This window comes from Armigeres subalbatus, chromosome 3 (genome assembly GCF_024139115.2).
Source record: "Armigeres subalbatus isolate Guangzhou_Male chromosome 3, GZ_Asu_2, whole genome shotgun sequence".
Lineage (NCBI taxonomy): Eukaryota > Metazoa > Arthropoda > Insecta > Diptera > Culicidae > Armigeres > Armigeres subalbatus.
The window spans coordinates 23,117,839-23,145,156 of record NC_085141.1 but is presented as its reverse complement, the minus strand read 5'-3'; the positions used below and the strand labels follow the sequence as shown (position 1 = coordinate 23,145,156).

Genomic DNA, 27,318 nt, shown 5'->3' with positions numbered 1-27,318 from the left:
TACGCAACTGTCAATGGCGCGCGTCATATGACTGCGCCAGTGCCCGCCATGTGCAATGACCGAGAGGGGAATTTGCTGACAGACAAGACTATGGTGGCAGCCAGGTGGAAGGAGCACCTCGAAGATTTGTTGAACGGTGAAAATGAAGGTGTATTAAGAAGCAGGATGGACATAGTCGGCGACGGTCAAGCTGTGGAACCACCAATTACAGAGGGATCACCCTTCTGAACTCGGCGTACAAAATTCTGTCGCGTATCCTAAACGCCTTTTGGGCATTTCCTAATATACACCGTGTTTGAGATGTTAATAAGAACACTAGACAGACGTTAAAATTATGTAGATTAGGCGAAAAAGTGTCAAAATAACAAATTATGACGAAATATCTAACATTTTGACGAGGCCCTAGTGGGACTAACCTACAATGTACTACGCGTCTCCACGCACTTTCCATACCAGAATTCTGATTCGCCGACGCGTGGTGCTTTATTGCCTAATAGTTGCCAGCTGAAAGGTGTTTTGCCTTACGAATTTCCCGGCATCAAAATGTCACCACTTTTTGGAAATGTATGATTGAGATTTTCTACAATTTTAAGATGGCATCAACTATATAGTTATATTGTTTAACTAAATACCCGTAAAAATCGTTACAGTTACATTGAAGCAGTCTTTGCTTAGCTAGGGCATATTGCAAACCACCCCCGCCCTTTCCCTACCCTTCTATATCTTACAAGGTAAAAAGTGTCTGCTTCAACGAGACAATACACTGCACAACCATTCCGGTGCGATCTACCATGATGGATTTATTCTGCTTTACTCTAATAAAGTGTTCCATACTCTCGCTTCCGTACAAATTAGATCGTAGCTAGCATAAAGGCCAAACGGGTGGAGGTTGACAATAATTTTACCAATGAAGATGTCAATCGGGATGACCATTTCGAATATAGATCAATTGAATATTTATTCAATCACGAGCCATGATTTTTTTTACGATAACATCTTCTATGATTCCAATGGAAATATTATGTCTGTCTCTTACCACACCAAAATGATGAGCCCAGTACATAAGCTTTCGAACATCCCTACCCAAGCGGTACAGAGCGCGCAAAACTAACCGTACAAGCACGACTGTAACCTATTATTCCGGCCGCGATGGCCAATCAGTCAGCGATTTCAGTACGGCATAGAACGTTGATTGGCACGGTGTCTACACAAGTGATAGTGCGCACGGTGTTTGTTATTATTTAGGTGGACAGCTGGCTGTGAGCTGTAAGAAGCATCACCACCGATTTGACCGCACCCATAATCATATTCTTTATCTGTGGGTACTTTCGCAACTATTTGGCCCAGTCCAGAAACGTGTGAGACCGGTCCGACAGTATTTTCGATGGTCTTTCCACTGGAGCGCTCATACGGTTTATATAACAGGAGCGAAACACCAACGCACTTAAACTAGTTCCAGCGGAAAACCCATTCCCCGCGTGTAGTTAGCCTCATCAGGCGTATGTAAGTATATTCTGAACGAAAGCTTTTAGCTATCGTCACTTAGCGTGCAACTGTTTATTGTTACGATTTTGCATAATGAGAACCAGTGTTTTTGTTTTTCATCAATTGTAGGGCTACGCAAAGTATTTCCGTTTGACCTTAAATTCCCATCATAGGCTTGGAAGCCACAGAGTCGACGTTCTGAATTGGTGGGCTCTTTTAACGAGAATAAGACCGAAGACGAAAACATTTGTCGTAATCCAAAGTACAATTGGAACATACATACAAGATGAGCCATATCATACGGTGAAGGTCGTAAGCTCAATCCAAGACCTGTATTTATTGTTCAACTGAAGGTTGGAAGCATATAAAGTGGTGTAATAAGAAATTTTGATTTTTGAATAACGTTAAGGTTTACAAGGCAAGATCATGCTGAAGGTGACTGGGTTCAATTCCCGGTACGGTCTAGGAAATTTTCGGTTTCCGGCTTTTCTTTCACCGCCATTGCATCAGAATGTTATATTGCGTGGCAAGTACACCCGACTCTTTTTTTACACGTGTATAATAAGTTTTCAGTTCAAAATTCGAAAATCCGTGTAAAAAAAGTTTTATGATTTCTTTACAAACTATGCGAATTGGAGCAACTTTGCAAAAAATTTGTATGGTATTTTTTTTACATGCCCGTATAAATTCATTGAAGAACGCCTGGAGAAATCTGCATAGCAATAAACGAAATAAATTGTGGTACATAAACATTTTTTTCTTGAGTTTGAGCTTAATGACTGTACAATCCGTAGTTGCTACTCATTGATTGATCAGAATAATCAAAGTTGCACAGGGAACCAAAAGTTGGGGCGTAGGATTAGATTTTCATCCTCAATGAACATAGACCGAGAATTCAAAACTTTGTGAAATCAATAACGGCGCCTTTATGGTCATCTGGGAAAGGAAAGAATGTTGGGGTGACATCCGCTGTCACTAGAGACCTAGATCACCTCTGCATCTCCACAGATGCTACAGGAAGGATTTTGTGAGTGGGACGTAGTAAATATTTGTGCGAATCTGGATTGACCTTGGTCGATGATGCGATCCAAACAACTTTTATGAGGGAGGAAATTCAATTACTTCACCGTTTTCAAATGCAAGGATGTTAACGATCATTCAGTAATTTGCGTTCGATCATTTAGTAGTTTGTCAATGACACATTCCAGAAGCTGAATTTTAAAAATATGTTGTATGGTGGACTTCTAGTGCGAAGGTTTTTCTACAACTCTGCCTAATGGTTCGTTGTTTGAATTCCACTAGTAATGGAGTTATAGCTATAGTTTCAGTAACTTAGACTAAATGATAACAAAATTCCAATCATTTAGTTTGAGTTACTGCAACTAGCGCTCTAACTCCGTTATTAGTTGAATTCTAATAACGAACCATTGGGCAAAGTTGTAGAAAAACCTTTAGAAGTCCACCATAACATTCGAAATTCAGCTTCTGGAATGTTTTATTGACAAACTACTAAATGATCGAACCCAAATTACTGAATGATCGTTAACATCCTTGTTCAAATGTACGCCGTCCCCTTAAATGACGAGCTGTTCAACGAAATTTTAAATAAAAATAATAGTAAAATCAAGTGAAACTTGATTTTAAATTTCAATCTTATCATTATTATGGTTTTCACTTGAGGTTTAAATTTGCATGTAAGATAAGATGTATACCTAAAATATACGTCGACACGAAAAAACATCGCGAACGGCAAGTGATTTTTTTATACGACCAAGCATTACATACTACGATGTGTTTCTTCGGTTGCCAAGACCAGTGTTGTAAAATGTCATTTGCATTCTTTTTCATAATTTTCCCAGAACTTTTTTCAGTAGTTAGCTATCAACTATCAAGTATGGCGAACTTATAGCTGGAGCGTTGGAGGCAAAATGTCATTCAAATGACATTATGTCAAATGACGCGTGACATTTTGGAGAGATTTCACTCTCTAGCCTCAGATGTTATATTTAGAATAATGTACCTTTGGACAAAAATATAGCACTACTGAAGCGTTATGCGTGCATCTAAAATTTTGAAGTAAATTTGGCTTCCGAAGAAAGTTATAAACAAATTAGTCAAATGACATGCAGATGACATTTTACAAACCTGACCAAGACTTGTTGCCATTTAACACTCCCACTTAAACGAATTAACCTAACTTAAGCCTCAGTGTTTCAAAAGGTCCTCGATACAGTCCTTTGTAAAGATATCGACAACTTGATCTTCAGTTCGAATTTAATTAATCTTGAAGAGGCCCTCCAAAATTTTCTCACGGATTAAATTATACCGAATACCAACGTGTTTCATTCGCTTGTGATCTCGGGGTTCTTCAGCTATTTTTATGCACGATTGGTTATCCTCAAATAGCTCCACCGGCGAATTCAATTAACTCAATTAGCAAGTTCGTCAACCGAATTACTTCGCAGATTGCTTGACTGAGTGAAATGTATTCCGCTTCGGTAAATGAAAGCGCCACAGTAGACTGCTTCCGCGTTGTCCACGACACTGTTGCACCAAAAACTTGAAGCACATTCCCAGCCCATAGTCAACAGTTCCACGTACGCGTTGAAGTACACGTTTCAAGTGACTCCAATGAACATCCGTTGGAGCAGCTTGGAATCTACTGAAGTAGTTCACAGCAGCATTAATGTCTAGCCTCGATGTTAAAGTTAGATAAGTCAGACATCCAATAAACTATTTGAATGGCTTCTCTGTCACGAGTTCATCTGTTCGTTTCGTAAACTTCAGATTTGAGTCCAGCGAATTAGAAGCATCATTCTACGCTTCTCGGAAATTTCATTGCAAGAGTTTCAGAAGCCTCCTTTCAAGAAGCCCTTAAGCCTCCCTTCAAAAAGCTCAGAAGTCTCCTTTTGAGTGGCTAAAAAGGCGCCTTTTAAGAGGCTCGGAAGCTTCTCTTCAAGTGACTCGGAAGCCTCTTTTCAAGTGGCTCGGAAGATTCTTTTGAAAATGCGCGGTAGCCTACTTTCAAGAGGCTTGGAAGGCTCCTTTCTAGAGGGTCGGAAACCTCTTTTCAAGACGCTCGGAAGCTTCTCTCAAGATGCTGGAAGTTTTTTTTAAAGGGACTTGGAAGCGTACTTTCAAGATTCTTATACACCTCCGGTGGTGCAAACGGCCGAACTGAAAGATCTCCATCCTAAGCGATGTCCAGCTATCGCTTTAACCTGTTGCCAGGTTAGATTTTGGTCGACTTCTTTTATGTCTTTATTGAGGCATTGCCGCCATGAGCCTCTGGGTCTGCGATGCCCCGCTGGGTTCCAGTCCAATGCTTGTTTACAGATTTCGTTTTCGCTTCTAAGTAGTGTGTGGCCGACCCAGTCGCACTTCCGATCCCGAATGTCTGTTGCTGTCGGTTCCGCTAGCGTATAACAGCACAACTTTCACGTTAGAGTTGAAAATTCGTATTTTGGGGTCTGAAGCCTCCCTACAAAATACTCCAAGCCTCTCTTCAAGAGACTCGGAAGCATACTTTTAAGAAGCTCAGAAGCCTGTTTTTAAGCAACTCAGTAGTCTTTTTTTTAAATGGTTCGTGAACTGCTTTTTAAGAGGCTCTCTTCGAGATGTTCGGACGCCTCACTTCGAGAGGCTCGGATGCCTTCCTTCGAGAGTCTCGAAAGAATCCCTTCAAGAGGCTCGTAAGCTTCCCTTTAAGAAAGGAAGAGAAATTCTTCTTCCAAGAGGCTTGGAAGCGTACTTTCAAGATGCTCAGAAGCTTCCTTTTGAGTGGCTCGAAAGCCACTTTCAAGAGGCTCTGAAGCCTCCCTTTAAGATGCTCGTTAGCCTTTCTTCAAGAGGAACGAAAGCCTTCTATCAAGAAGCTATGAAGCCTCCTTTCAAGCGCTCGAATGCCGCCGTTCTTGAAGAAGCCCGGATTTGTTTTTCAAGAGCCTTGAAAGCATACTTTCAAAACACTCAAAAGATTCCTTTTAGGTTGCTCGAAAGTCGCCTTTCAAGAGATTCGGAAAACTCCTTTCAAGAACCTCGTAATTATTATTATTTAATCAGACTAAGGCCGAAGTGGCCTGTGCGGTATATAAGAGTCTTCTCCATTCGGCTCGGTCCATGGCTACACGTCGCCAACCACGCAGTCTACGGAGGGTCCGCAAGTCATCTTCCACCTGATCGATCCACCTTGCCCGCTGCGCACCTCGCCTTCTTGTGCCCGTCGGATCGTTGTCGAGAACCATTTTCACCGGGTTACTATCCGACATTCTGGCTACGTGCCCGGCCCATCGCAGTCGTTCGATTTTCGCGGTGTGAACGATGGATGGTTCTCCCAACAGCTGATGCAATTCGTGGTTCATTCGCCTCCTCCACGTACCGTCCGCCATCTGCACCCCACCATAGATGGTACGCAGCACTTTCCTTTCGAAAACTCCAAGTGCGCGTTGGTCCTCCACGAGCATCGTCCAGGTCTCGTGCCCGTAGAGGACTACCGGTCTAATTAGCGTTTTGTAGATTGTCAGTTTGGTACGGCGGCGAACTCTATTCGATCGGAGCGTCTTGCAGAGTCCAAAGTACGTACGATTTCCAGCCACTATGCGTCTCCGAATTTCTCTGCTGGTGTCATTTTCGGCAGTCACCAGTGAGCCCAAGTACACAAATTCTTCTACCACCTCGATTTCGTCACCACCGATGCAAACTCGCGGTGGGTGGCTCACATTGTCTTCTCTTGAACCTCTTCCTATCATGTACTTCGTCTTCGACGTGTTGATGACTAGTCCGATCCGCTTAGCTTCCCTCTTCAGTCTGATGTAGGCTTCCTCCATCTTCTCAAAGTTACGTGCCATAATATCTATGTCGTCGGCGAAACCAAATAGCTGGACGGACTTATTGAAAATTGTACCACTCGTGTTAATCCCTGCTCTTCGTATTACCCCTTCCAAAGCGATGTTGAATAGCAAACACGAAAGACCATCACCTTGCCGTAACCCTCTGCGGGTTTCAAAGGGACTCGAGAATGCCCCTGAAACTCGAACTACGCACATCACCCGATCCATCGTCGTTGATCAACCGTGTCAGTTTATCCGGAAAACCGTGTTCGTGCATTAGCTGCCATAGCTGGTCCCGATCGATTGTATCATATGCGGCTTTGAAGTCGATGAATAGATGATGTGTGGGCACGTTGTATTCGCGGCATTTCTGCAGTACTTGGCGAATGGCGAACACCTGGTCCGTGGTGGAGCGTTCGCCCATAAAACCCGCCTGGTACTGCCCCACGAACTCCCTTGCAGTTGGTGCTAGTCGACGGCATAAAATTTGGGAGAGTACCTTGTAGGCGGCGTTCAGCAATGTGATTGCGCGGTAGTTGCTACAATCCAGCTTATCGCCCTTTTTGTAGATGGGACACACGACACCTTCCATCCACTCCTGCGGCAGAACTTCCTCCTCCCAAATCTTGGTAATGACCCAGTGCAGCGCTCTAGCCAGTGCCTCACCACCGTGTTTAAAAAGCTCTCCTGGTAGTTGGTCAACCCCAGGGGCTTTGTTGTTCTTCAGCCGGCCAATCTCCTCCTGGATTTCCTGGAGATCCGGAGCCGGTAGAATTATGTCCTGCGCGCGTTCTCCCAGGTCCATCACCATACCGCCATCTTCGTCTGCCACATCGCCATTCAGGTGTTCTTCGTAGTGCTGCCACCACCTTTGGATCACCTCACGCTCGTTCGTAAGAAGGTTCCCGTTTATGTCCTTACACATATCAGGCTGTGGCACGTGGCCCTTACGTGAACGGTTTAACTTCTCATAGAACTTTCGTGTGTTATTAGCGCGGTACAGTTGCTCCGTTTCTTCACGATCTCGATCTTCCTGCTGGCGCTTTTTCCTCTGGAAAATCGAGTTTTGTCTGTTCCGCGCCTGTTTATATCGTGCTTCGTTCGCCCTCGTGCGGTGTTGCAGCAATCTCGCCCATGCTGCATTCTTCTCTTCCACTAACTGCTCACATTCGCCGTCATACCAGTCGTTTCTCTGATCCGGGGGCACCGTGCCAAGTGCAGCGGTTGCGGTGCTACCAATGGCGGATCGAATATCTCTCCAGCCATCTTCAAGAGACGCTGCGCCTAGCTGCTCTTCCGTTGGAAGTGCCACTTCCAGCTGCTGCGCGTATTCTTGGGCTAGTCTACCATCTTGTAGCCGCCCAATGTTAAGCCGCGGCGTCCGACTTCGACGCGTGTTGTACACCGTCGAGAGTTTTGAGCGCAGGCATACTGCAACGAGGTAGTGGTCGGATTCAATATTCGCACTGCGGTAAGTGCGGACGTTCGTGATGTCGGAGAAGAATTTACCGTCGATAAGAACGTGGTCGATTTGGTTTTCCGTTTCTTGGTTAGGTGATCTCCATGTGGCCTTGTGGATATTTTTGCAGGGGAGGAAAGTGCTTCGGACTACCATTCCGCGGGAGGCTGCAAAGTTTATGCATCGTTGGCCGTTGTCATTCGATACGGTGTGCAGACTATCCGGTCCGATGACCGGTCTATACATTTCCTCCTTCCTACCTGTGCGTTCACGTCGCCGATGACTATTTTGACGTCCCGGAGTGGCCGTTCATCGTATGTCTGCTCCAGTTGTGCATAGAACGCTTCTTTCTCGTCGTGAAGTCGTCCATAGTGTGGACAATGTACGTTGATGATGCTATAGTTGAAGAAACGGCCTTTAATCCTCAGCTTGCACATCCTTGCGTTGATTGGCTGCCACCCAATCACGCGTTGGCGCATCTTACCCAGCACTATGAAGCCGGTTCCCAGCTCGTTGGTGGTGCCACAGCTTTGGTAGAAGGTAGCCGCTCGATGCCCGCTTTTCCACACTTTCTGTCCTGTCCAGCAGATCTCCTGCAGCGCCACGACGTCGAAGTTGCGGGGATGTAATTCATCGTAGATCATCCTGTCGCAACCTGCGAAACCTAGCGACTTGCAATTCCATGTTCCAAGATTCCAATCGTGATCCTGTATTCGTCGCCTAGGTCTTTGCCGATTATATCGAGTCGCATTATCTCTTATATTGTTCGTAATGATTGGTTTTCTAGGCGGCTTATTGGGCCAGCGCAAACCTCCTGTCTCGTCGGAGGGCCGTCGTGTCAGGGCTGTTTAGCGTCCCACCTAACACCAGGACTTGGGCTTGTGCGCTTTGAGCGGCACACGGTCGCTTTGGTGGGGCCTACTTGCGGATACATGCAGCTTTTTATAGAGGTTTAACAGGGTCCACTGTCAAACCCCACCACATCCTAGGCAAGCCTCACAACTCGCAGATGGCCTGGGGAGGGATCGTCAAGCCCTTCGACATAGTCCCTGCTGCCCAAGAACCTCGTAAGCCTCCCTTCAAAAAACTCGTAAGCTTCCTTTCAAGAGGCTCGCAAGCTTCCTTTCAAGACGTGTGAAATTAACCTTCCAAGAGCAATGGGAGCGTACTTATAAGTGTCTCGGAAGCCGCTTTCAAGAGGCTCTGAATCCTCCTTTTTAGGTGCTCGGAAGCCACCGTTCAAGAGGATAGGAAGCGTATTATCAAGAGGCTCTGGAACTCTGGAAGAGGCTTTCAAGAATCTCTGAAGCATCCTTCCAAGATGCTCGGAAGCTTCCCTTCAAAAGGTTCGGAAGCCTCCAATAGACAAAAAAGAAGTCCTGTTGGAAGCTTGATGCATAAATTTATATTGAATTGGATTTTTTTACGGAATAATGAAAATTTCAACTTCATGGAGCGCCACATATCTTGCTAGTTTTTAGGGTCGTTCTTTATATATCTTTTAATTTTCATTAACCGCTCATCTAGCAAGTATGCTGCTGTTAGAACCGCTTCACCCCACATTGAACGCGCTATTCGGAATCTAATAGCAGTGACCGAGCCTTATTCAAAAGAGTTCTGTTCATTCGTTCTGCCTGTGGACAATATGATACCGTCGCATCGCTTCCATGCAGATTGCTTCTGTACGACAAAACTTCTGGAACATCTTACTAGTGTATTCCCCACCATTGTCGCACCTAAGTCTTGCCACTTTTATGCCAAAAAACGACATCACTCGTGCGTGCAATTCTTCAAACTACTCCTGGAGTTGATCTTTCGACTCCAACCGGTATACTACCGTGAAATGGCTAAAATCGTCAATGAAGGTGACATAGTAGCGCTTCCTATCCCAGGCTACCGGAGTAAATGGTCCAGTTACATCGGAATGAATCAACTCCAGTGGTCGAGACGAACGTCTTCTCTCCGTACTGTCGAAAACTGGGGCCTTATTACGCTTCTCCTTTCGACAGTTGTTTCGTGTGACAGTTCGCAAGGTTTTATTGTTCCGAGTCGAGGTGCGCAATGCGTTCTCGTTTGTTTTGCAGCTTGACATATTCCACACACGCAGCGATCTGGCCAATCTTGAATCTTTGATGTTGTTTCCATAGATTTCTCATGTTTGCTTCTTCAAGGTGTCCATATCGATATCTTCGATGCCACAACTCAAACTCATCATTTTTTGATGCCATTGCACTTGCACTGGTATATTTTTCTTCAGTGTCATCACGACGATACATGTCCAGCGCGTATAGTTGACCCATTCGGTGTCCAGAACATACGACATGACCTTCCCTTACTATGGTTACTTCACCTTCAGCAATTCTAACAATCATCCCATTGTCCTCCAGACGACGAACTGAGAACAAGTTGCATTGCAGTTCTGGTACATACAGTACGTATTTCACCACTGCAAGTTGCCATTTGCTTTCTACTAGCATTTTTACACCCCGCCCCAAAGCTCTTTGAATAACGATTTGTCTCTCAGCATGTGGTCTGTTGCGCCGGAATCGAGGAACCATTTAATTTCGCCTTTGATTGCAGCAGACGACAAGAGATCAACATTGTGCAACAACAAACGCAACTTCATTTTCGCTTGTCACGTTCGTGCTTCTTTTCTGCTTCCGATTGGGATTTCTGCACCAGGTTGCTCCACTTCGTTCGACTTCACATCTGGCAATCCATTTTCTTATGCCCGTAACGACCACAACCAAAGCATTTGAACTCACGCTTCTTCTCAGACTCTTGTTAGTTCTCTTCGCCTGTTCGTCCAATAATCCCTTCTTTACATATTCCAGGTAGACCTGTGCGCCGGTCATATAATCGGCGGCGGCGGAGTGGTGGTCACTTTTGCCCCGGCGGCGGCGGCGTCACGGCGGCGCGCCGTTGGTTTTCATCGGCGGCGTAAACCGGCGTGGATAAAAAAATCAATGGCTGAAAAAATCAATTTTATCGCGGATTTTTGAAATTATTTGGTATTTTTTGGTATTTAAAAATTTGGTTAAATATGCCAAAAAAGTTATTGGCAATTCCTGAAAGAGTTTCTGAAGGGGGGGGGGGATTATTCTTGGAACTCCTAATTACTTGGGAAATTTCATTCCTTGAGAATTGAGCAATTCGCACAAACTCGTAGGTGGTACAAACATAGTCTTGTATAAGAGACTAATCACTATCTCTTGGATGGAAGCAAGGCACCCTTCAACAGGTAAGATCTGTTCTAGCCACGTCCTTGCGAACGCTGGGGAAGGGTAAGCATTATTAGTTGGACTTCTTTTTCTTCTTCTTATTGGTATTACATCCCCTTCTGGGATATTGCCGCCTCGCTGCTTAGTGTTCATTTAACGCTTCCACAGTTATTAACTGCGAGCTTCTTGCTTTATAGCCGAGAGTCTTACCGCTAGGCCAAGGAGGGCCCCAAAAACCATCGTTTAGTTTGACACCTACTTAAGAAAGATGCAGAGAACCCTGGTGGCGCAGAAGGTTTTGGAATTGTTAGTGTGGAGTCGTTTTGGAGTCGTTGTAGGAATAGTATTGGTAGAACGTGAAATACAGAAAAAAAAAGATAGATAGAAGATAGAAGATAGAAATACAAAGTAGGAAAAGGGACGAGCCTGGAATTGAACCCACGATCTCCTGCTTATAAGACAGAAGCGATAGCCACTAGACCACCGAGCTCGTCTTGGTAAAATCCTATGAGAATTTCCGCGGAAACTCATATAGGTATTCTTCCGAAAATCCATTCATGTTCTCTTTGGGAAATCCTTCAGTAAAATCATACAATATTCCTGCTGGAATTCATTAGGAAATTTATTAAAGAACGAAATAGTTTCCGATGGTATTCGTAAAAGAATTTCCGAAGGAATTACCTAAATGAAGAATTTTCGAAAGGATTCCTAAAGGACGTTCTGAGAGAATTCCTGATGTAATGCCCGAAATGGTTTGTGATAGCATTTCCGGTAAACTTTTAGAAAGAATTTCCGGAAGACAGATATTTTCAAAAAAAAAATCCTAATGGAATTTCCTAATGCATCCCAAATGCAACTTTCTAAGGAATTTTCAAAGAAATTTCCGATTTTTTTAAAGGACTTTTGAATGATTGTCTGAAGAGATTCCCGAAAAAAATCGAAAGTTAAGGAATTCCTGAGGGAAATGGAAGGAATTTTCTGAAGATTACCTGAGAATTTTCCAAGCAATTGCTTAAGGTTGTTCTGCAAGAATTATTATGGGAATTTAAGGGAAAAAAACCTAGAATCTTGCTAAGGAACCTGATTTTCTGAGAAATTTCCTAAGTTATTTCTAAAAAAATCCGTAAGAAATTTATAAACAAATTTTCAAAGCCTTTTCGTAAATGAATTTCAGAAGGAATTTTTAGTTAATTTTTTATGGAATTCTCAAACGGATTTTCGAAGGATCTTCTAGAGTATTTTCTGTTGATATTTCAAAAGAAATTTGTGAAGGATTGCTTAGGAATTCCAGAAGTTTTACCAAAGGAATTTCCTAAAAAAAAATCCTGTTGGAAGTTCTTAAACGATTCCGGAAGATTTGAGATAGTTCTTAGAAAACCTTTTTTAATTTTTGGAGGAATAGCTTGAGAAATTTTAACATTTATTTAATTTCTAGATTCATTTCCTAAAAAAATTTTCGGATTTTCCGAAGAAATCCCTAGAGGGATTTCTGAACGGACTCTTGACGGAATGTGAACAAATTCAAGATTGTCGGAAGTTTTTAGTTAATTTTTTATGGAATTCTCAAACGGATTTTCGAAGGATCTTCTAGAGTATTTTCTGTTGATATTTCAAAAGAAATTTGTGAAGGATTGCTTAGGAATTCCAGAAGTTTTACCAAAGGAATTTCCTAAAAAAAATCCTGTTGGAAGTTCTTAAACGATTCCGGAAGATTTGAGATAGTTCTTAGAAAACCTTTTTTAATTTTTGGAGGAATAGCTTGAGAAATTTTAACATTTATTTAATTTCTAGATTCATTTCCTAAAAAAATTTTCGGATTTTCCGAAGAAATCCCTAGAGGGATTTCTGAACGGACTCTTGACGGAATGTGAACAAATTCAAGATTGTCGGAAGTTCCTTCAGAAGAGGCTTTGACAATTCAGATATTCTTTCAGAAACTTGTTCAGGAATTCTTAAGGAATTTGCTAGAAATTCGCCCAAGAACTTTGCAACGAATTCCAAAAGAGTTTTCAGAAGAATTTCTGAAATTACTTTTTGAAGAATACCTTAACGAATTTCCCAAGGTATTCGTATACAAATTTCTGAAGGAATACGTGAAGAAAATTTTGAACTAATTTCTGGGGGAAATACCGAAAGAATTTCTGAAAGACTTTCTGGAATTCTTTTCCGGAGTTTTTGTAGAACTCCTTAAAACAATTTCGAGGAATCACCAGACGAATCTTTAAGGAAGTTTGTGGAGGAAATTGCGAATGAATTACTGGAAAAAAGTCCAAAAGGAATTCCTGGGAAACCTAGAAATTACTCCAGAAATGCCAGTAGGCACTATTAGAATTTTTTTGTTAATGCCATTGAGAATTCCTCTGGAAATTCCTTCTAAAATTCCTTCAGTAATTTGTTTATGGATCCCTCTTGAAATTCTTCTAGGATTTTTTTTGGGAAGTCTTTCAGAAATACCTTCAAAAATTCTTTTAGCAGTTCTTTCAGGAATTATTTACGAAAACCTTTCAGGCTATTTTTTTGTTAATACCTTCAAAAGTTAATTTGGAAATTCCTGTACAAAACCCTCCATGATTTTCTTCAAAAACTCCTCCAAAAATACACTTTGAGAACTCCTTCTTCATTAAATAATCTAAAAATTAATTCATTGTTATATTTTTTGTAATAATAAACCCTAAAAGACTTTCAGCAAGAATTGCGAAAAAAATCAGAGTGAATTACTAAAGGATTTTTGGAAAGAACTCATGAAGGCATTTTCGAAGGAATTCCTGCAGGAAGTTCTGGAAGAATTCCCGGAGAATGTTTTTAAGGGATTGCTGGAAGTAATTCTAAGAAAAATCCTTAAGGAAATTTCGAAGGAATTTCTTATTCAATATCTTGAAGCATTTATTTAATGAATTCATGGAATAATTTCCAAATAAATTTCAAAAGGAGGAATTCCAAAGAGTTCTCAAGGAATTTTCAAACGGTTATGCTTTTAAAAAATGAAGAGTTTTGTAAGCAATTTTGGAGAAAATCTTAAGGAATTTCTGGAGGAATTGCTAAATAAACTTCTTTAAGGATTCTCCGAAGGAATTCTCAACGGAATTTTCGTAGGAATTCCTGCACTCATTTTCGTATGTATTCTTTAAAGAAATCCGAATAAAATTTGTAAAAGTTTTTCTGAAGAAATCGGTAATGGAAATTCTGAAGGAATCGTAAGAAATTTCGTAAGGAATTTCCAAAGAAAAATATAAAGAAATTTCCGAAGAATTCCTGAAGTAATTTTCTAAGGTTTTTAAATGAAACTTTTGGAAGGAATATGTAGAGGAATTTCCAACGAAATTTCTTGATTCATTTCCGAAGCCTCAATTTCTGGAATATTTTCCGAAGGAATCCCTGGAAGAAATTTCGAAGGAAATCTTAACGAGTTTAGTACTATTCCAATTAATTGCACCACGTTGTATTGCTTTAGCGATACGTATTTCGATCTCAACTGTTAGGCCATCTTCAGTGTTTCGTACTTGACTCGACTCAAGTTAATTTAATTTTTTATTGCGATTAGTCATCAGCGTGGCAAAATTATGATCAGCGGCGCGCCGACCCAAAATCGCCGGCGGCGGCGGCGTGAGTAAAACCACCGGCGGCGGCGGCGTGGCGCGGCGGCGCACAGGTCTAATTCCAGGGTCAATTGATCAGTCTGAATTGTTTTCAATGCCATAAGTAGCAGTGCATCATACGACTTGAGCAGCGATAACAGCAACTGACACATCACGTCTTCTGCTTCTGTTTTAACACTGGCCGCTTTCAGCTCACGTAAAACCTTCGAATTTAAGCAGAAATACCTTGATGTCACCAACTTTTTGCAATCGCATCTCTTGAAATTGTTTTTTGAGGTACAGCTTTCCAGAACATGTTCAAAGGCATTTGCCAGAAATCCTTCGCAGTTCTTTTCTCCTTCAAGTAACACGTCTAACTGGTCTTCGGCTATGCGATGGATCAATAGATTCTTATACTTCCGGTCTCTTGCCATACGATCAGCGAGCAGCTTCTTCTTCCTCGCCTTCTTTTACACAGTCAGTCGCGAGCTGCACAGCGTACTCTTCATCATCTACGTCATTCTCCAGACAGTCCAGTAAGTCTTTGTCTTCCATGCCGTCGAATAACAATAGCCGATCGTCATTAATCTTGAATGTGTTAACAATTTGAATATCTAGACTGGGCTCATAACCTAATAAAAATGGACAGCAATTGTAACGAACGTTTATTGAGTTCAGGTTGTCAGTTTAAAATAAAATGAAAATTTAATACAAATAAGAATTACATACTACGATGTGTTTCTTCGATTGCCAAGACTGTTGTGGCCATTCAACAGTTCAGACATTATCTGCCACAACTCATTCCTTTTCACTGAATCGTACGCTGCTTTGAACTCAATGAACACACATATGGTGCATTGATGAATCTGCAAGATGTACTTCCATGATTTATCAAGGATCATCTGCAAGCTAAATATACTCAATCCAGTTCAAACCCGGAATTGGAGGCTAGCGAAGTTGGATTTTTCTCACAATCCGTACGTTAAACCTAACTTCGGTAGTGGTGCGCTGAATAGCGCTTCGCGATATGAAAACAGCCCACCACTTCCGAAGTTAGGTTTAACGTACAGATAACTTCAAATTCAGTTTTCAACTGGATTGAGAATATATGATTCGTTATTGATCGGCTCTCTAAAAAAAAAAACTGCCTGGTATTCACCGACGAAGGACGCCTCAGGCGATCTCAGTATCACTTGTCATAAGACGAGTTTGTACAATCCCATTGAATTCCACCCCTTAATTGTATCTTGACAGATACGTATTTCGACCTCAACAGTAAGGCCGTCTTCAGTGTCTCGTACTTGACTCGACTGGGGGATTGGGATTGTACAAACTCGTCTTATGACAAGTGAAGACATTCCACTAAAAAGATCTCAGTATGTTAAGAAGGTTAATTCTTCTGTAATAGACACATTCTAGTTTGTGCTCTTTGTTATAGATCGGGCATAAGAGGACATTCTACCAATCTACTATTACTTGACGAAATTTAATACTGAAATTAAAATTTAGTTTAAGAAATCGGCATGTTTATTCTTTTGGATATTATTCAAAATTATCTTATAAAAGTATTTTTTTAGTATATTTTCAGTTGTTTTTAAATTTTTAACACATTCTCTCTTCACTATGAACTGTTTTTTTATCCACATGATTCGCACAGGCTTTGGGACTTAAATAACATAGACTTCAGATAACCGGCGCGAATTAAATAAAAACGTCTGTCTGACATAACGATAATATACCAGCAAAACAGCGAATCATTTCGAAACATTCGGATACAGCTCGTGCCCATGGTATGATTCCATTGGGATTAGACTGAGGCAGAGATAAAACAAATCTCCTTAAAACTCTCGTTGGTGTCATACATTATCGATTTTTTTTTCTCTTACAAGTATCCGTACTTAATGGCGTCCCTAATTACGCCTCCCATGCGATTACGGTAGCGCCGTTGAGCCTCAGGCGAAGCGGAAAACGCAGCGGCGGCATCACCGTGATTCTGAATGTTGGCTGGATCGGTGCACAGAACCGGAATGTCCAGCGCAGCCATAATAACGGCAAATTTTCCGAAACTCTTCAACTGCCGCAGCAAGGCGGTCAAGGGGAACACGTCCATTATATCGCTGCCCAGAATCTCCACAAGGTCCTTCAAGGCGGTGTAGTAGATGCGGACCAGTTCGTCGAAATGTCGCTCGCGCAACGACTCATCCGTGCAACAGAACAAGAAGTACAGTAAGTCGAGGACTGGAGACCCGTAGCGAACCAACTGCCAATCCAAAAGAACGACCTCGCGCGGAGCTCCGTCCTAAGAAAAGTAATGTTAAATCCTTTTTCGTTTGTGCATTTTGAGGAACCTTACCTGATATCTGTACATAAGATTGTTGACCCAGCAATCGCCGTGGTTCAGAACAGCAAATGGTTCCGCTCGTTCAGGATCTACACAGTTTTGCAACGTAGTAAAGAAATCGTTCCGCAGAGCTTCCATCTTGAAAGTTGCTTTTTCCTCGGAAGGATCCAGTATGGAAATGGCCGCGTCTAAGGCAGTAGTAAACATACTAACTAATTGTCCATTTTCTTCCATAGTTGGAACCATTACATCTGGCACCTTGAACGGCTCAAACAGATCTGGACGCTGTGATTTCATTACCAATGAAAGTGCATGGAAACGGCCCAATTGAATCAATAACAACTTGGCGTGTTCATAATTAATCGGTTCCAACTTGTTCCACATACTGAAATCTCTATTACGTAAGTCCTCCAACAAAATTAAAGCCTCCTGGCTTTCAGGGTCAAAGTGCGTTAGGTAACTTCTAGGAACATTGAAAAACCCACTATTCTGTTCTTCGGTAATTCCCATTTCTCGCTGAAATTCCTGCATAACCGGTATCAGGTTAGCATACACATTAACCTCTCTGTCGAATAGGGCAATTGAGTTGAATTGCTGCCTCCGTAATGGGTCCAATGGAGGAATCTTACAGAGAACGTCCAACTGCCGCTCTCCTTCCACAATGGAGGCTTTATGGAGCTCACCAATCAATCCTTCGCATTCGGCGAGCCGCTCGATCGTGATGCCAAACTCGCCCGGAGTGAAACCTTCCTGAGGAGCAATGCTAGCTATTGCTTCTTCAATAAACGCAGGAAACTCTATCGGGGCGTTGTCTATAATGGGAACTGCTTCAGTCAGCACAAACGATCCATCTCCATCTGTCGAAACGATCGGAACATCTTCCCGTAGAACAAACGATCCATCACCACCGTTAGTTGACACAATCGGTACATCTTCCCTCAGCACAAAAGATCCGTCGCCTGCTTCAGTGGACACGATTGGAACATCTTCTTTCAGCACAAACGATCTATTCACAATAACTGGTTCTTCTTCTTTTACCACAAACGATCCATGACCGGAAATGGCACCATCCTCGGTATTGGTGGCTTCGTGGTTCAGCGTAAACGATCCGCTAGTAGCATCTGGAGATTCCCACTCCGGAGGATGCACCTCAGAGGTAACCATCGCAGAGATGGGTTTGGGTTGCGTTGGGTCCGCCATTGTGTTTGCCACCGTATGGATATCGACGCTAGACTGTGGAAAGATAACTGACTGCGAGCGATTCTTAAATCTACGATAAAATCGGGTGCGATTTTTGGCGATTGTCTAATCTTATCGGTGTGATTTTTGCTCTGTTCGACGACAGAAGAGGCCGACGAACGAACTAAGCATTGCTTCAAGGAATTTGATTTTTTTACTCGATTTGGGTATGACAAAAGTAGCTAAATGCAACTTTATTGCAAAACAATATTTTCAGCGTCCTCTGCTCGGAATTTGTACTCATTTGTTTCAGGTATATAGATGATAATAAATATTGAAGAGAGAACGCACGGGTGTGAAACATCCAACTTGGCTTAATGATCATGCTTATGAAAACGATTGCTTATGGCCAGACATGTCCGAATACAACACAGACACTCAGTTCTTAATATCTACATTTGTACAATATTTGCAGAGTGAAGTTATTCAAGAACTACCGTCTCCGGGGGTAACAATGCACATTGGGGAAATCAAATTTTAATGGTGGAAAAAATTGATAGCCTTCTTCACGAACAACTCACAGAGCAGCAAGCAATCATAAAAAAAATTCTAAAAAGTTCAGTGAGTGCTGTTTCATTGGTGCAGGACACTTATTCAAGCAGTTATCGACCTCGTTTCGATTTTTCATATTTTCGTCTTTTTACCTTCATGCTACTGTAATAAAAATGTGCACATTTCCCTTCATTGGGAATTTACACTATACACACCCAAGTAAGCACTACACCCAAGTAAGCACTATACATATTAGGGTGGCTCAAATTAGTATGGGAAAAACTTTGTTCAATTTTTTTGATGGGCCGCCCTCTTATTTGGTTCTATTTGATGCCCTGATGCTCTGGACAAAATTTCAGCCAAATCGGTCAACGTTTGGGCGGTGCTAAACTCGTTGGAAGTTTATATGGAAAAATGTATGCAGAAACATCCAAAAACAGTAAATTGCAACTGGACTACACAACTTACGATGAAGAACTATGATACTCATTCAGATCTTGGAGAATTTAATACAGAACGTTATGCAAAAAACCGCGAGAAGATTTGAGTTTGCCCGGCTAAGTTATTAGCATTTCTGTGCAGTGGGGTTTGAGCAAATTTCGTTTCTTTTACCTTTGAAAAGAAATAAATTCACCCCTACAACACTCCAGTAAAATGCTAATAACTTTGCGTAATAAACACAAATCTTCTCGCGGTTTTCAGCATAACATTCTGTATTTTATTTTACAAGAACTGAATGAGTATCATAGTTTTTGATCGTAAATTGTGCCGTCCAACTGCAAATCGCTGTTTTTGGATGTTTCTGCATACATTTGTCCAACGAGTTTAGCACTACCCAAACGTTGACCGATTTGGCTGAAATTTTGTCCAGAGCATCAGGGCATCAAATAGAACCGAATAAGAGGGTGGCCCATCAAACAATTTGAAAAAGTGTTTTTTGAGGCACCCTAATACATATATATATAGTTTCTTGGTAAAAGTTGGTCAAATAAGTATCAAAGTGCATTTTACGTACTTTTTTCATATTTACTGTAAAAAATAATACAACATATAACAACATAACAGAAGATTGATTATATTATTGTCTTATAATGTCGAACAGATATTTATAATTGTTTGCATAACAATAACTGATGAAGTGTATCGTTTTCTCAATTATTAAAGTTCTGATTTATCGGGTAAAAACATTCTTTTTATCGCTTCTGAATAGCGCCGATGCTAAACAATTCCAAAACAGAATCGATAACGCAACTGACAAGAACAGTCATATTATTTGAGTGTCGATGTGGTTTTAGATCGAAGGTGATGAGAAATACACTTTTGTTTCTTGCCTTTTTGCTCAAATTCCCTCTGAAACAATATTACTCAATGATTTTGAGCTAGGAAATGATGGAATAATATTTTTCTATTGATAGTTGACACTGATACTATAAAAAGAATGAATATTTGCGCATTTTTATTAAAAAAATGAATTTCGGGGGAATTAGGGGGTCAAACAACTCTAAAAGCTCATTGAATGTAATTTTTTATACTAAAATTGATATTTTTCTTCACTACTGAATCACAGCCCGAGAAATGTCTGAAATATAACGAGAGCATATAGAAAACATCTTTTGATTTTGATATCAAATTGAAATCATAATTTGTTTTCAAATATGAATCATCATAACTGATTACATATTTTGATCTTATTTTGCTGTTGATTTCTAAATTGTATGATTTTACATCAAACTGTGTATGTATTTTGCTATCGGAACCAATATCAAAATTAGTTTCCGATTTGCTCTCATCGATAGCAGGATTAATTTTCGATTGCGGAGACGAGCCAGCCTCGGGCTGAAAGTCTCCTTAATAAAGATACAAAAAATGTTCGATTTGATGTCACAGACGACCAAAAAGATATCAACTTAAGCAATCGTATTCTGCGATTTCACAACATCAAAACAAGTTATCCATTTGCTCTCAAGCTTTGCTCGGGAGAGGAGATCAACGGCTTATTTAAAAAATAATTTTCCTGTAAATTCGTTAAGTGCTATTTCATGGCTGAGAAACACTTCTGTGTGTAGTTATTGAGCTCTTTTTGCCCTAATGCCCTATATTACACGATTTTTTATACTGTTCGTCATTTTATCTTTGTAATATTGTGCTAAGGATGCGATTTCTTCTTTATTGTGAATCCACAGAAGGACGCCATAAATATTTTCTTGGCAAAAGACGGAAATTGAAGAGGTTTTGGGGTAAAATGAGCTTCAAAATACGTTTTACGTATTTTTTCATGTTTACAGTAAAAACACTATTTACAGATAATTGTTTAAAATATTATCTCAAAATGCTGACCAGATATTGATAATAGTTTGCGGAGCAATATCTAATGAAACGATTTTTTCAAATGTTTTATTTTGTTATTTGTTTTGTTATAAAGATATTTTAAATCACTTCTGATTAGCGCTGATGCCAAACTAGACAAGAATAGTCATATTATTTGAGTGTTAATGTGATAATAAATAGCCCTAGTAGCATTTTGGTTTTATGCCTGTTTTATAACACTCTTGTAGAGTAAATTATGGTCTTCAAGATAATACTTAAAATGTTAGTTGGGAGGAGATGATAGGAGATTTTTTCTGCATTTTTGCCTGAACTGCCCATAATTGTAACATTTGTAACATTTGCATTTTGGTTGATTTAGTAAATCGTTTGTCAATCCTCCCCACAAACTCAATCATTTTTAGCTTACCACAGATAAGCAAGATAGTAAAGCCTATTCTACTGTTGTGGGATTAGATGCAGTAAATTGAGCTGAATGATTCACAGGTTTTTCACACAATGAACAAAACTGCGAGTGATACAAATATGCGATCATGGGCAGTAAATTCCCCTAAAAATATTTTTTTTACTGAGCTAGGAAATGATGAAGTTATATTATTTAGATCAATATTTGCGAATGGCAGCATGAAAAAAAAAATTGTATAGGGGAACTGTACCGGTTTTGGCCATGTTCCTAATTTGGCCAATTTTGCGAATAACTCCAAAAATAAAGCAATTCGCGAGGGTTTTATTAGTTCCAACAAGAGATGTGTCACTCACGATTCAACGCTGCTTTCAACTGATCGATTATTTTGGAAAAATATGTATTTTTCAGGGTTGGCCAAATTAGGCACTAAGTTGGCCAAAACCGGTGCACTTCCCCTATTGCATAAAAACATGGAATTTTCACGGATGTCGGGGTCAAAGAAGAGGAAACTGTTCTTTTAATATGTATTTTAAGCAGATAATATAACCCCAATGCCCACAAGAATTTTTTCCAATGCATTTTATTTCAATGGAAAATTATAGTTAAAAAATAATACTCCATTCTTTCGTAGATCAAAGATATTAAGCGACATTATTTTATAAGATGTGTTGGACGAAAGGTAGGAAAAAAAGTATTTCCCATAATTTTCTATATTTAATCACACTGACACTCAAGACGAACCCATCGCAGGAAGAAGAAAGAACATGAAGAACAAGTGATTAGCGAGACGCAGGAAAAAAAGGAGCAGAACAACATGCGTAGGTTATATAAGACAGTCAATGGCGTGCGGAGAAAGACAGCGCCATCTCTCGTCATGTGTAACAACCAACAAGGGAATTTGCTGACAGACAAAACCGAAGTGGCTGCCAGGTGGAAGCAACACTTCGAGACATTTTCGAATAGTGGAAGTGACGATGCATCGTTGAGCAGAATAAATATTAGCGACGATGGACAAGCTGTGGAGTCGCCTACACTAGATGAGGCTAAAAAAGCTGTTAAAGAGCTGAAAAACAATAAGGCTGCGGGGAAGGACCAGCTCCCGGCTGAACTTCTCAAATATGGCAGTGAGCAGCTTTATGAAGTTCTGCACCATAATATATCGTAAATATGGGAAGACGAGGAAATGCCTGCCAGCTGGTTGAACGGTCTCATTTGCCCTGTCTTCAAGAAAGGGCACAGACTGGAGTGCGCCAATTACCGAGAAATAACCATCCTTGATTCGGCGTACAAAATTAAGTCCCGTATTCTGTTCAACAGATTGAGACCGCTTGTAGAATCCTTCGTCGGCGAATACCAAGCAGGTTTTCATGAGTGTCGATCAGCGACGGATCAAATGTTTACCCTGAGACAAATCCTTGATAAATTCGGTGAGTACAACAGACACATCATCTGTTTATTGATTTCATGGCGGCGTACGATTCAGTGAAACGGAATGAATTATGGCAAATTATGCTTGAACATGGTTTTCCGGCGAAACTGATACGGCTGATTCGTATTACGTTGAACGCATCGAAATCAAGTGTAAGGGTTGCGGATGAAACATCGACGTCATTTGTTACCTTAAATGGATTGATGGGTGATGCACTCTCGAATCTACTAGCGCTCGAGGGAGCGATTAGGAGAGCTGGTGTGCAAAGAAGCGGTACCATTATCACAAAATCGCATATGCTCCTGAAATTTGCGAACGATATCGGTATTATCGGGATTGATCGCCGTGCCGTGGAAGAGGCTTTTGTGCCTTTTAAGAGGGGGCAACGAGGATTGGAGTCACGATCAATACCAGCAAAACGAAGTATATGGTCGCTGGCAATCAACGTGGGTTCATTAGTGGCAGTGGTAGCGAAATGGTGCTGGATGGTGAAAAGTTTGAAGTGGTAGTAGAATTGTGTAATGTTCCAATTAGTGACGTGCAAATCGGGCTTATTACGGACTTCGTAACCAGCTTAAGTCTCGTAGTCTGCAAACGAAAACAAAACTTGCGCTGTATACTACTCTGATTCTTCCGGTGGCTTTATACGGTCATGAAACATGAACGTTAAAGGAGGTTGATCGGAGAGCTTTCGGAATGTTTGAGCGTAAGGTGCTGCGGACAATACTCGGCGGTAAACAGGAGAACGGTATCTGTCGCGCCGCATGAATCACGAACTGTACCAGATGTATAAGGGGCTGGATATTATTAAGCTTATACAACACGGCAGACTACGGTGGGCTGGTCACGTTGTTCGTATGCCGGAAGAACGTCAAGCGAAGATAATATTTAGTAGAGAACCCGGAAGAGGCCGCAGGCTTCGTGGAAGGCCGCGTACACGATGGCTTTTTGCAGTTGAAGAGGACCTGAGGGCGCTCAATGTTCAGGGCGACTGGAAGCGATTGGCCCAGGATCGAGTCCAGTGGAGAAGGATACTCCATTCGGCGTAGGTTCATCGAAGAGCTGTAGCCCATTATGCCCAGGGAAGTCGAGACAATTTCAAATCCAAAATTGTCTAGACCGGCACCGGGAATCGAACACAGCCACCCCCAGCATGGTCTTGCTTTTTAGCCGCGCGTCACAAAATTATGTTAGTCATTTTAACCATGTAACAAATATAACATTCTCCGAGAGATTTGCATGTGAGCAGCGTCATAGCGTGAGGTTGGCCTGGTTGGCGCCAAAGTCAAGAATTTCGGGGGCGCCAAAATCAAGAAATAGAACAATTTTCATTTTATCAATGTAGCGAATTGCGGTAGTTTGCCGAAGGTTGAATGGTTTGGTGTGATAGAGGATGATTGCATCTTGCATCCGAAGCAACAATCAACTGAAAATAAAATCGATGAGAGAAATTGATCAATACAGGCCTTATCATACTAAGCGCAAGAATTATTTCAATAACAAATCCACTACTTAGTCTGTGGAAGAAAGATATATTTTGGTAGTTTTTAACAAAGATGTTTTTTTTTCTCTGACAACTATCATCCATGGACTTTCTTAAAACAAGTATGAAAATCAAACCTCCCGATGGTTACTCCGATCAGCGACCAATCCACTTTGCTGCTGGATTTTATTGATCCAACTAGGATCAATATCATGTAGGGGAACTGTTTCGATTTCCATCTCACTGTGCATATATTCATCTCATCGCTAAACAAAGAAATACGGCACCAATCGTGTCGCTTCTTTTTGCTAACACGCGTGCTCACTGCTAAAAAAATCACAAAAATAAGAAACAAACCAAATTCCTTTTTATTGCTCTGTTTTTGATGGGATGTAAATAGGAGCTATGGGATGAAGTGCCGAACCGTTCCCCTACCATTAGTTTGTTCTAATCCATAGCATATTTTGATATTTAAAAGATATGTCGGTGAAAATGTGTGATATTGTTGCCTGTTCTTTTATCTCTTATATCAATCAAGACCATATCATGGTTTGTTATTGTGTTCATGGCTTATGCCCGGGATGGGTAAGCATCAGCGGAGGTGAAGAAAACGGCCCAAAATCAAAAATACTGGACATTTTTTTTTTCTTTTGGTAAAGTGTGGAGCGCCAATAAAGGTTTCGCCATGGGCGCTGGCCCACGCTTCGGCTCTGCATACGAGATTTGATACAAAACGCTTAATAAAAAGAATGCAACACTTTTTTGTGTATTAACTTTCGATTAATAAATTTGGAAATTATTTTGCAGATACGTATTTCCGTCTTCATTGTGTCGTCCTACTTGTTGAGGTCGTTGTAGCTGTAAAGTTGAAATTAAGTGGTGGGAATTGAATAGGATAGTACTAACTTGTCTTATTTATGTCAGAGGCTAGCATTTCACTAAAAAGCTGAAAGTAATTTTTAATTTTTGGTTAATTTATTGTAAGGTTTAAGCTTTTTTAGTGGTTAACAAAGGCAGGGTACATAGAATACATTAATTTAAAAAAAGGCATTTTTACGTTACGCGTTTCGGCTTACTTTTCTTCAACCATCATCAGCAATAATTCGCTAATGCGACCATTTCCCATCCTCGACGTGGCGATACTATGTCTATGAAATCTACGCAATAAGTTCTGGAAAACCTATATATAAATATTTTTTTTATACGTGGAATGGTGGAATAAATTTTAGGTAGAGTTAAAAAAATGTAAAATTCAATAAAGCTTAAAATTATTTCCAGACCATCTCCATCAAGTAATTCAATAATTCCACGTGCAACACTTCTTCACAGTTGGATTTCATAGAAGTTCGCCGATTAATTTTAATTTTATACGGCGATGTAACATTTTTACTCATATTCCTATATTTAATTTCGGCATATAGGTGGCACTGTTCCTAGCAAAAATCACATATTCCTTCAACCTCGCATTTCACAACATGTTGCCTCGAAATTGTTCGATTGATAAACCATCGCAGATTAGATAACATAGGCCTACATGCATTTCTCATTTCAGTCCAGCTAATCAAATCAGTTGTTATACACCATCGAAAAATCACACAACCGGCACCCTTCGTAACAATGACCGATTCCATGACAGAGTCTCAATCCGTCCAGCTGCCGGAATATGTGCGCCAAGCTGCTACCCGGACAGCCGTCAAACTTGGATTCACATCTGATAAATTGGATGTACGCTTCGAGCGTGGCTCCAGCTGTGATGGGTTGGTGGGAGAAATCCATCGGGTTATCCTCACCGAAGGCAGCCGCCAAGTGGATCTGTTCTGTAAGATCCCTCCACAGAATGCAGCCCGCCGGGAGGAGTTCAATTCGATAGCTCTGTTCGAACGGGAGATTCTACTATATTCGACCATACTGCCAGCAATGTTCGAGTTTCAACGCGACAGAGGAGTGCCAGAATCAGAAGGTTTCTTCAACGTACCGAAGTGCTACTTGACATTGTTCGATGCAGATAGCGAAGAGTCGGTGCTATTGATGGAAAACCTACGCAACAAAGATTATCGAATGGGTAATAAGATCGAACCGGTAGACTATGAACATGCGCGTCTGGTGATGATCAATTTGGGACGACTGCATGGGTTGTCTCTGGCACTAAAGGACCAAAAACCAGAGCTGTTGAAGAGTTTTCAACTGTCCGATGTATTACTTCCGGCACTCAAAAGCAGTGAACAGCTGATGGCCATGTTTGATGCCGCGCTGGAAAATGCCATTTCTTTACTAGAGCCGGAGGAAGAAATCGAGAGAATGAAAATGGAGACATTGAGGGGAGAACACATACAAGCACTGGAGGCGTGTTTGGATGGAACGAAAGCGGAACCGTATGCAGTATTGAACCATGGCGATTGTTGGATAAACAATATCTTATACGGATACAAGGTATTTATACAAGTTAAGTTTTTAAACCCCTTTTGTATAAATCTCATTGACTTTTCAGGATAGTAAGCCGACCGAGCTGGCCCTGATCGATTGGCAACTGGTGCGCTATGCATCACCCGCTCTAGATGTCCTGTACTTCCTATTCTGCTGCACGGATGACTCTTTCCGGGAAAAGCATTTCGATGATATGCTTCAGGTGTACCATAGTTCGTTAACGGATCTTCTTGATAAATTGGGTAGTGATCCGTTAGCGTTGTTCCCCTTCGATGCCCTGAAAGAACAGCTGAAGAATTTTGCCAAGTTTACGATCATCATGGCCACCTTTGACGTACCCATTCTATGTACGGATCCGGCGGAGATGCCGGACTTAAATGGGGACCTGGCGGAGGGGTTTGCAGCATCACCGGAGGCACAGTTAAGGTACGCCAGCCGAATGAGGGGTATCATAAAAGACGCGGTCAGATATGGCTATCTGTAGTACGTAGATAGTAGTACAGTATTATATTATGTTCAAAATGTGTGGATTGATAAGGGAGAATTAAACATGATTCATCAAATATCACCGCCTGCAGGGGAAGTAACACCAAAATCCGCGCACTTAATT

The 27,318-nt window shown here is 41.2% G+C and overlaps 3 protein-coding genes across 3 annotated transcripts in view; 1 reads left to right on the top strand and 2 right to left on the bottom strand.

The window, feature by feature from the left end:
• Positions 1–27,318, bottom strand: part of LOC134220197 (G-patch domain and KOW motifs-containing protein-like) — a 128,333-nt gene that overhangs the window by 17,188 nt on the left and 83,827 nt on the right. The window lies entirely within an intron of this gene.
• LOC134227093 (uncharacterized) lies at positions 1,143–27,251 on the top strand. The gene is made up of 3 exons (XM_062708338.1): positions 1,143–1,503; positions 25,837–26,714; positions 26,773–27,251. The coding sequence occupies exons 2-3, from the start codon at positions 25,902–25,904 to the stop codon at positions 27,190–27,192; spliced, it is 1,233 nt and encodes a 410-aa protein (XP_062564322.1). The 5' UTR covers positions 1,143–1,503; positions 25,837–25,901; the 3' UTR covers positions 27,193–27,251.
• LOC134220323 (uncharacterized) lies at positions 16,074–18,311 on the bottom strand. The gene is made up of 2 exons (XM_062699343.1): positions 16,923–18,311; positions 16,074–16,868 (listed from the first exon to the last, which is right to left on the bottom strand). Exons 1-2 carry the CDS (start codon positions 18,108–18,110, stop codon positions 16,452–16,454), a joined length of 1,605 nt encoding a protein of 534 aa, XP_062555327.1. The 5' UTR covers positions 18,111–18,311; the 3' UTR covers positions 16,074–16,451.

What these genes read in the sequence shown, in the direction of transcription:
- LOC134220323 (XM_062699343.1), bottom strand. Translation starts at nt 18,110, where the DNA reads ATGGCGGACCCAACGCAACCCAAACCCATCTCTGCGATGGTTACCTCT. An exon ending in ATCTTATGTACAGATATCAG is followed by an intron (nt 16,869 to 16,922) that starts GTAAGGTTCCTC and finishes TACTTTTCTTAG; the next exon opens with GACGGAGCTCCGCGCGAGGT.
- LOC134227093 (XM_062708338.1), top strand. Translation starts at nt 25,902, where the DNA reads ATGACCGATTCCATGACAGAGTCTCAATCCGTCCAGCTGCCGGAATAT. An exon ending in ATATCTTATACGGATACAAG is followed by an intron (nt 26,715 to 26,772) that starts GTATTTATACAA and finishes TTGACTTTTCAG; the next exon opens with GATAGTAAGCCGACCGAGCT.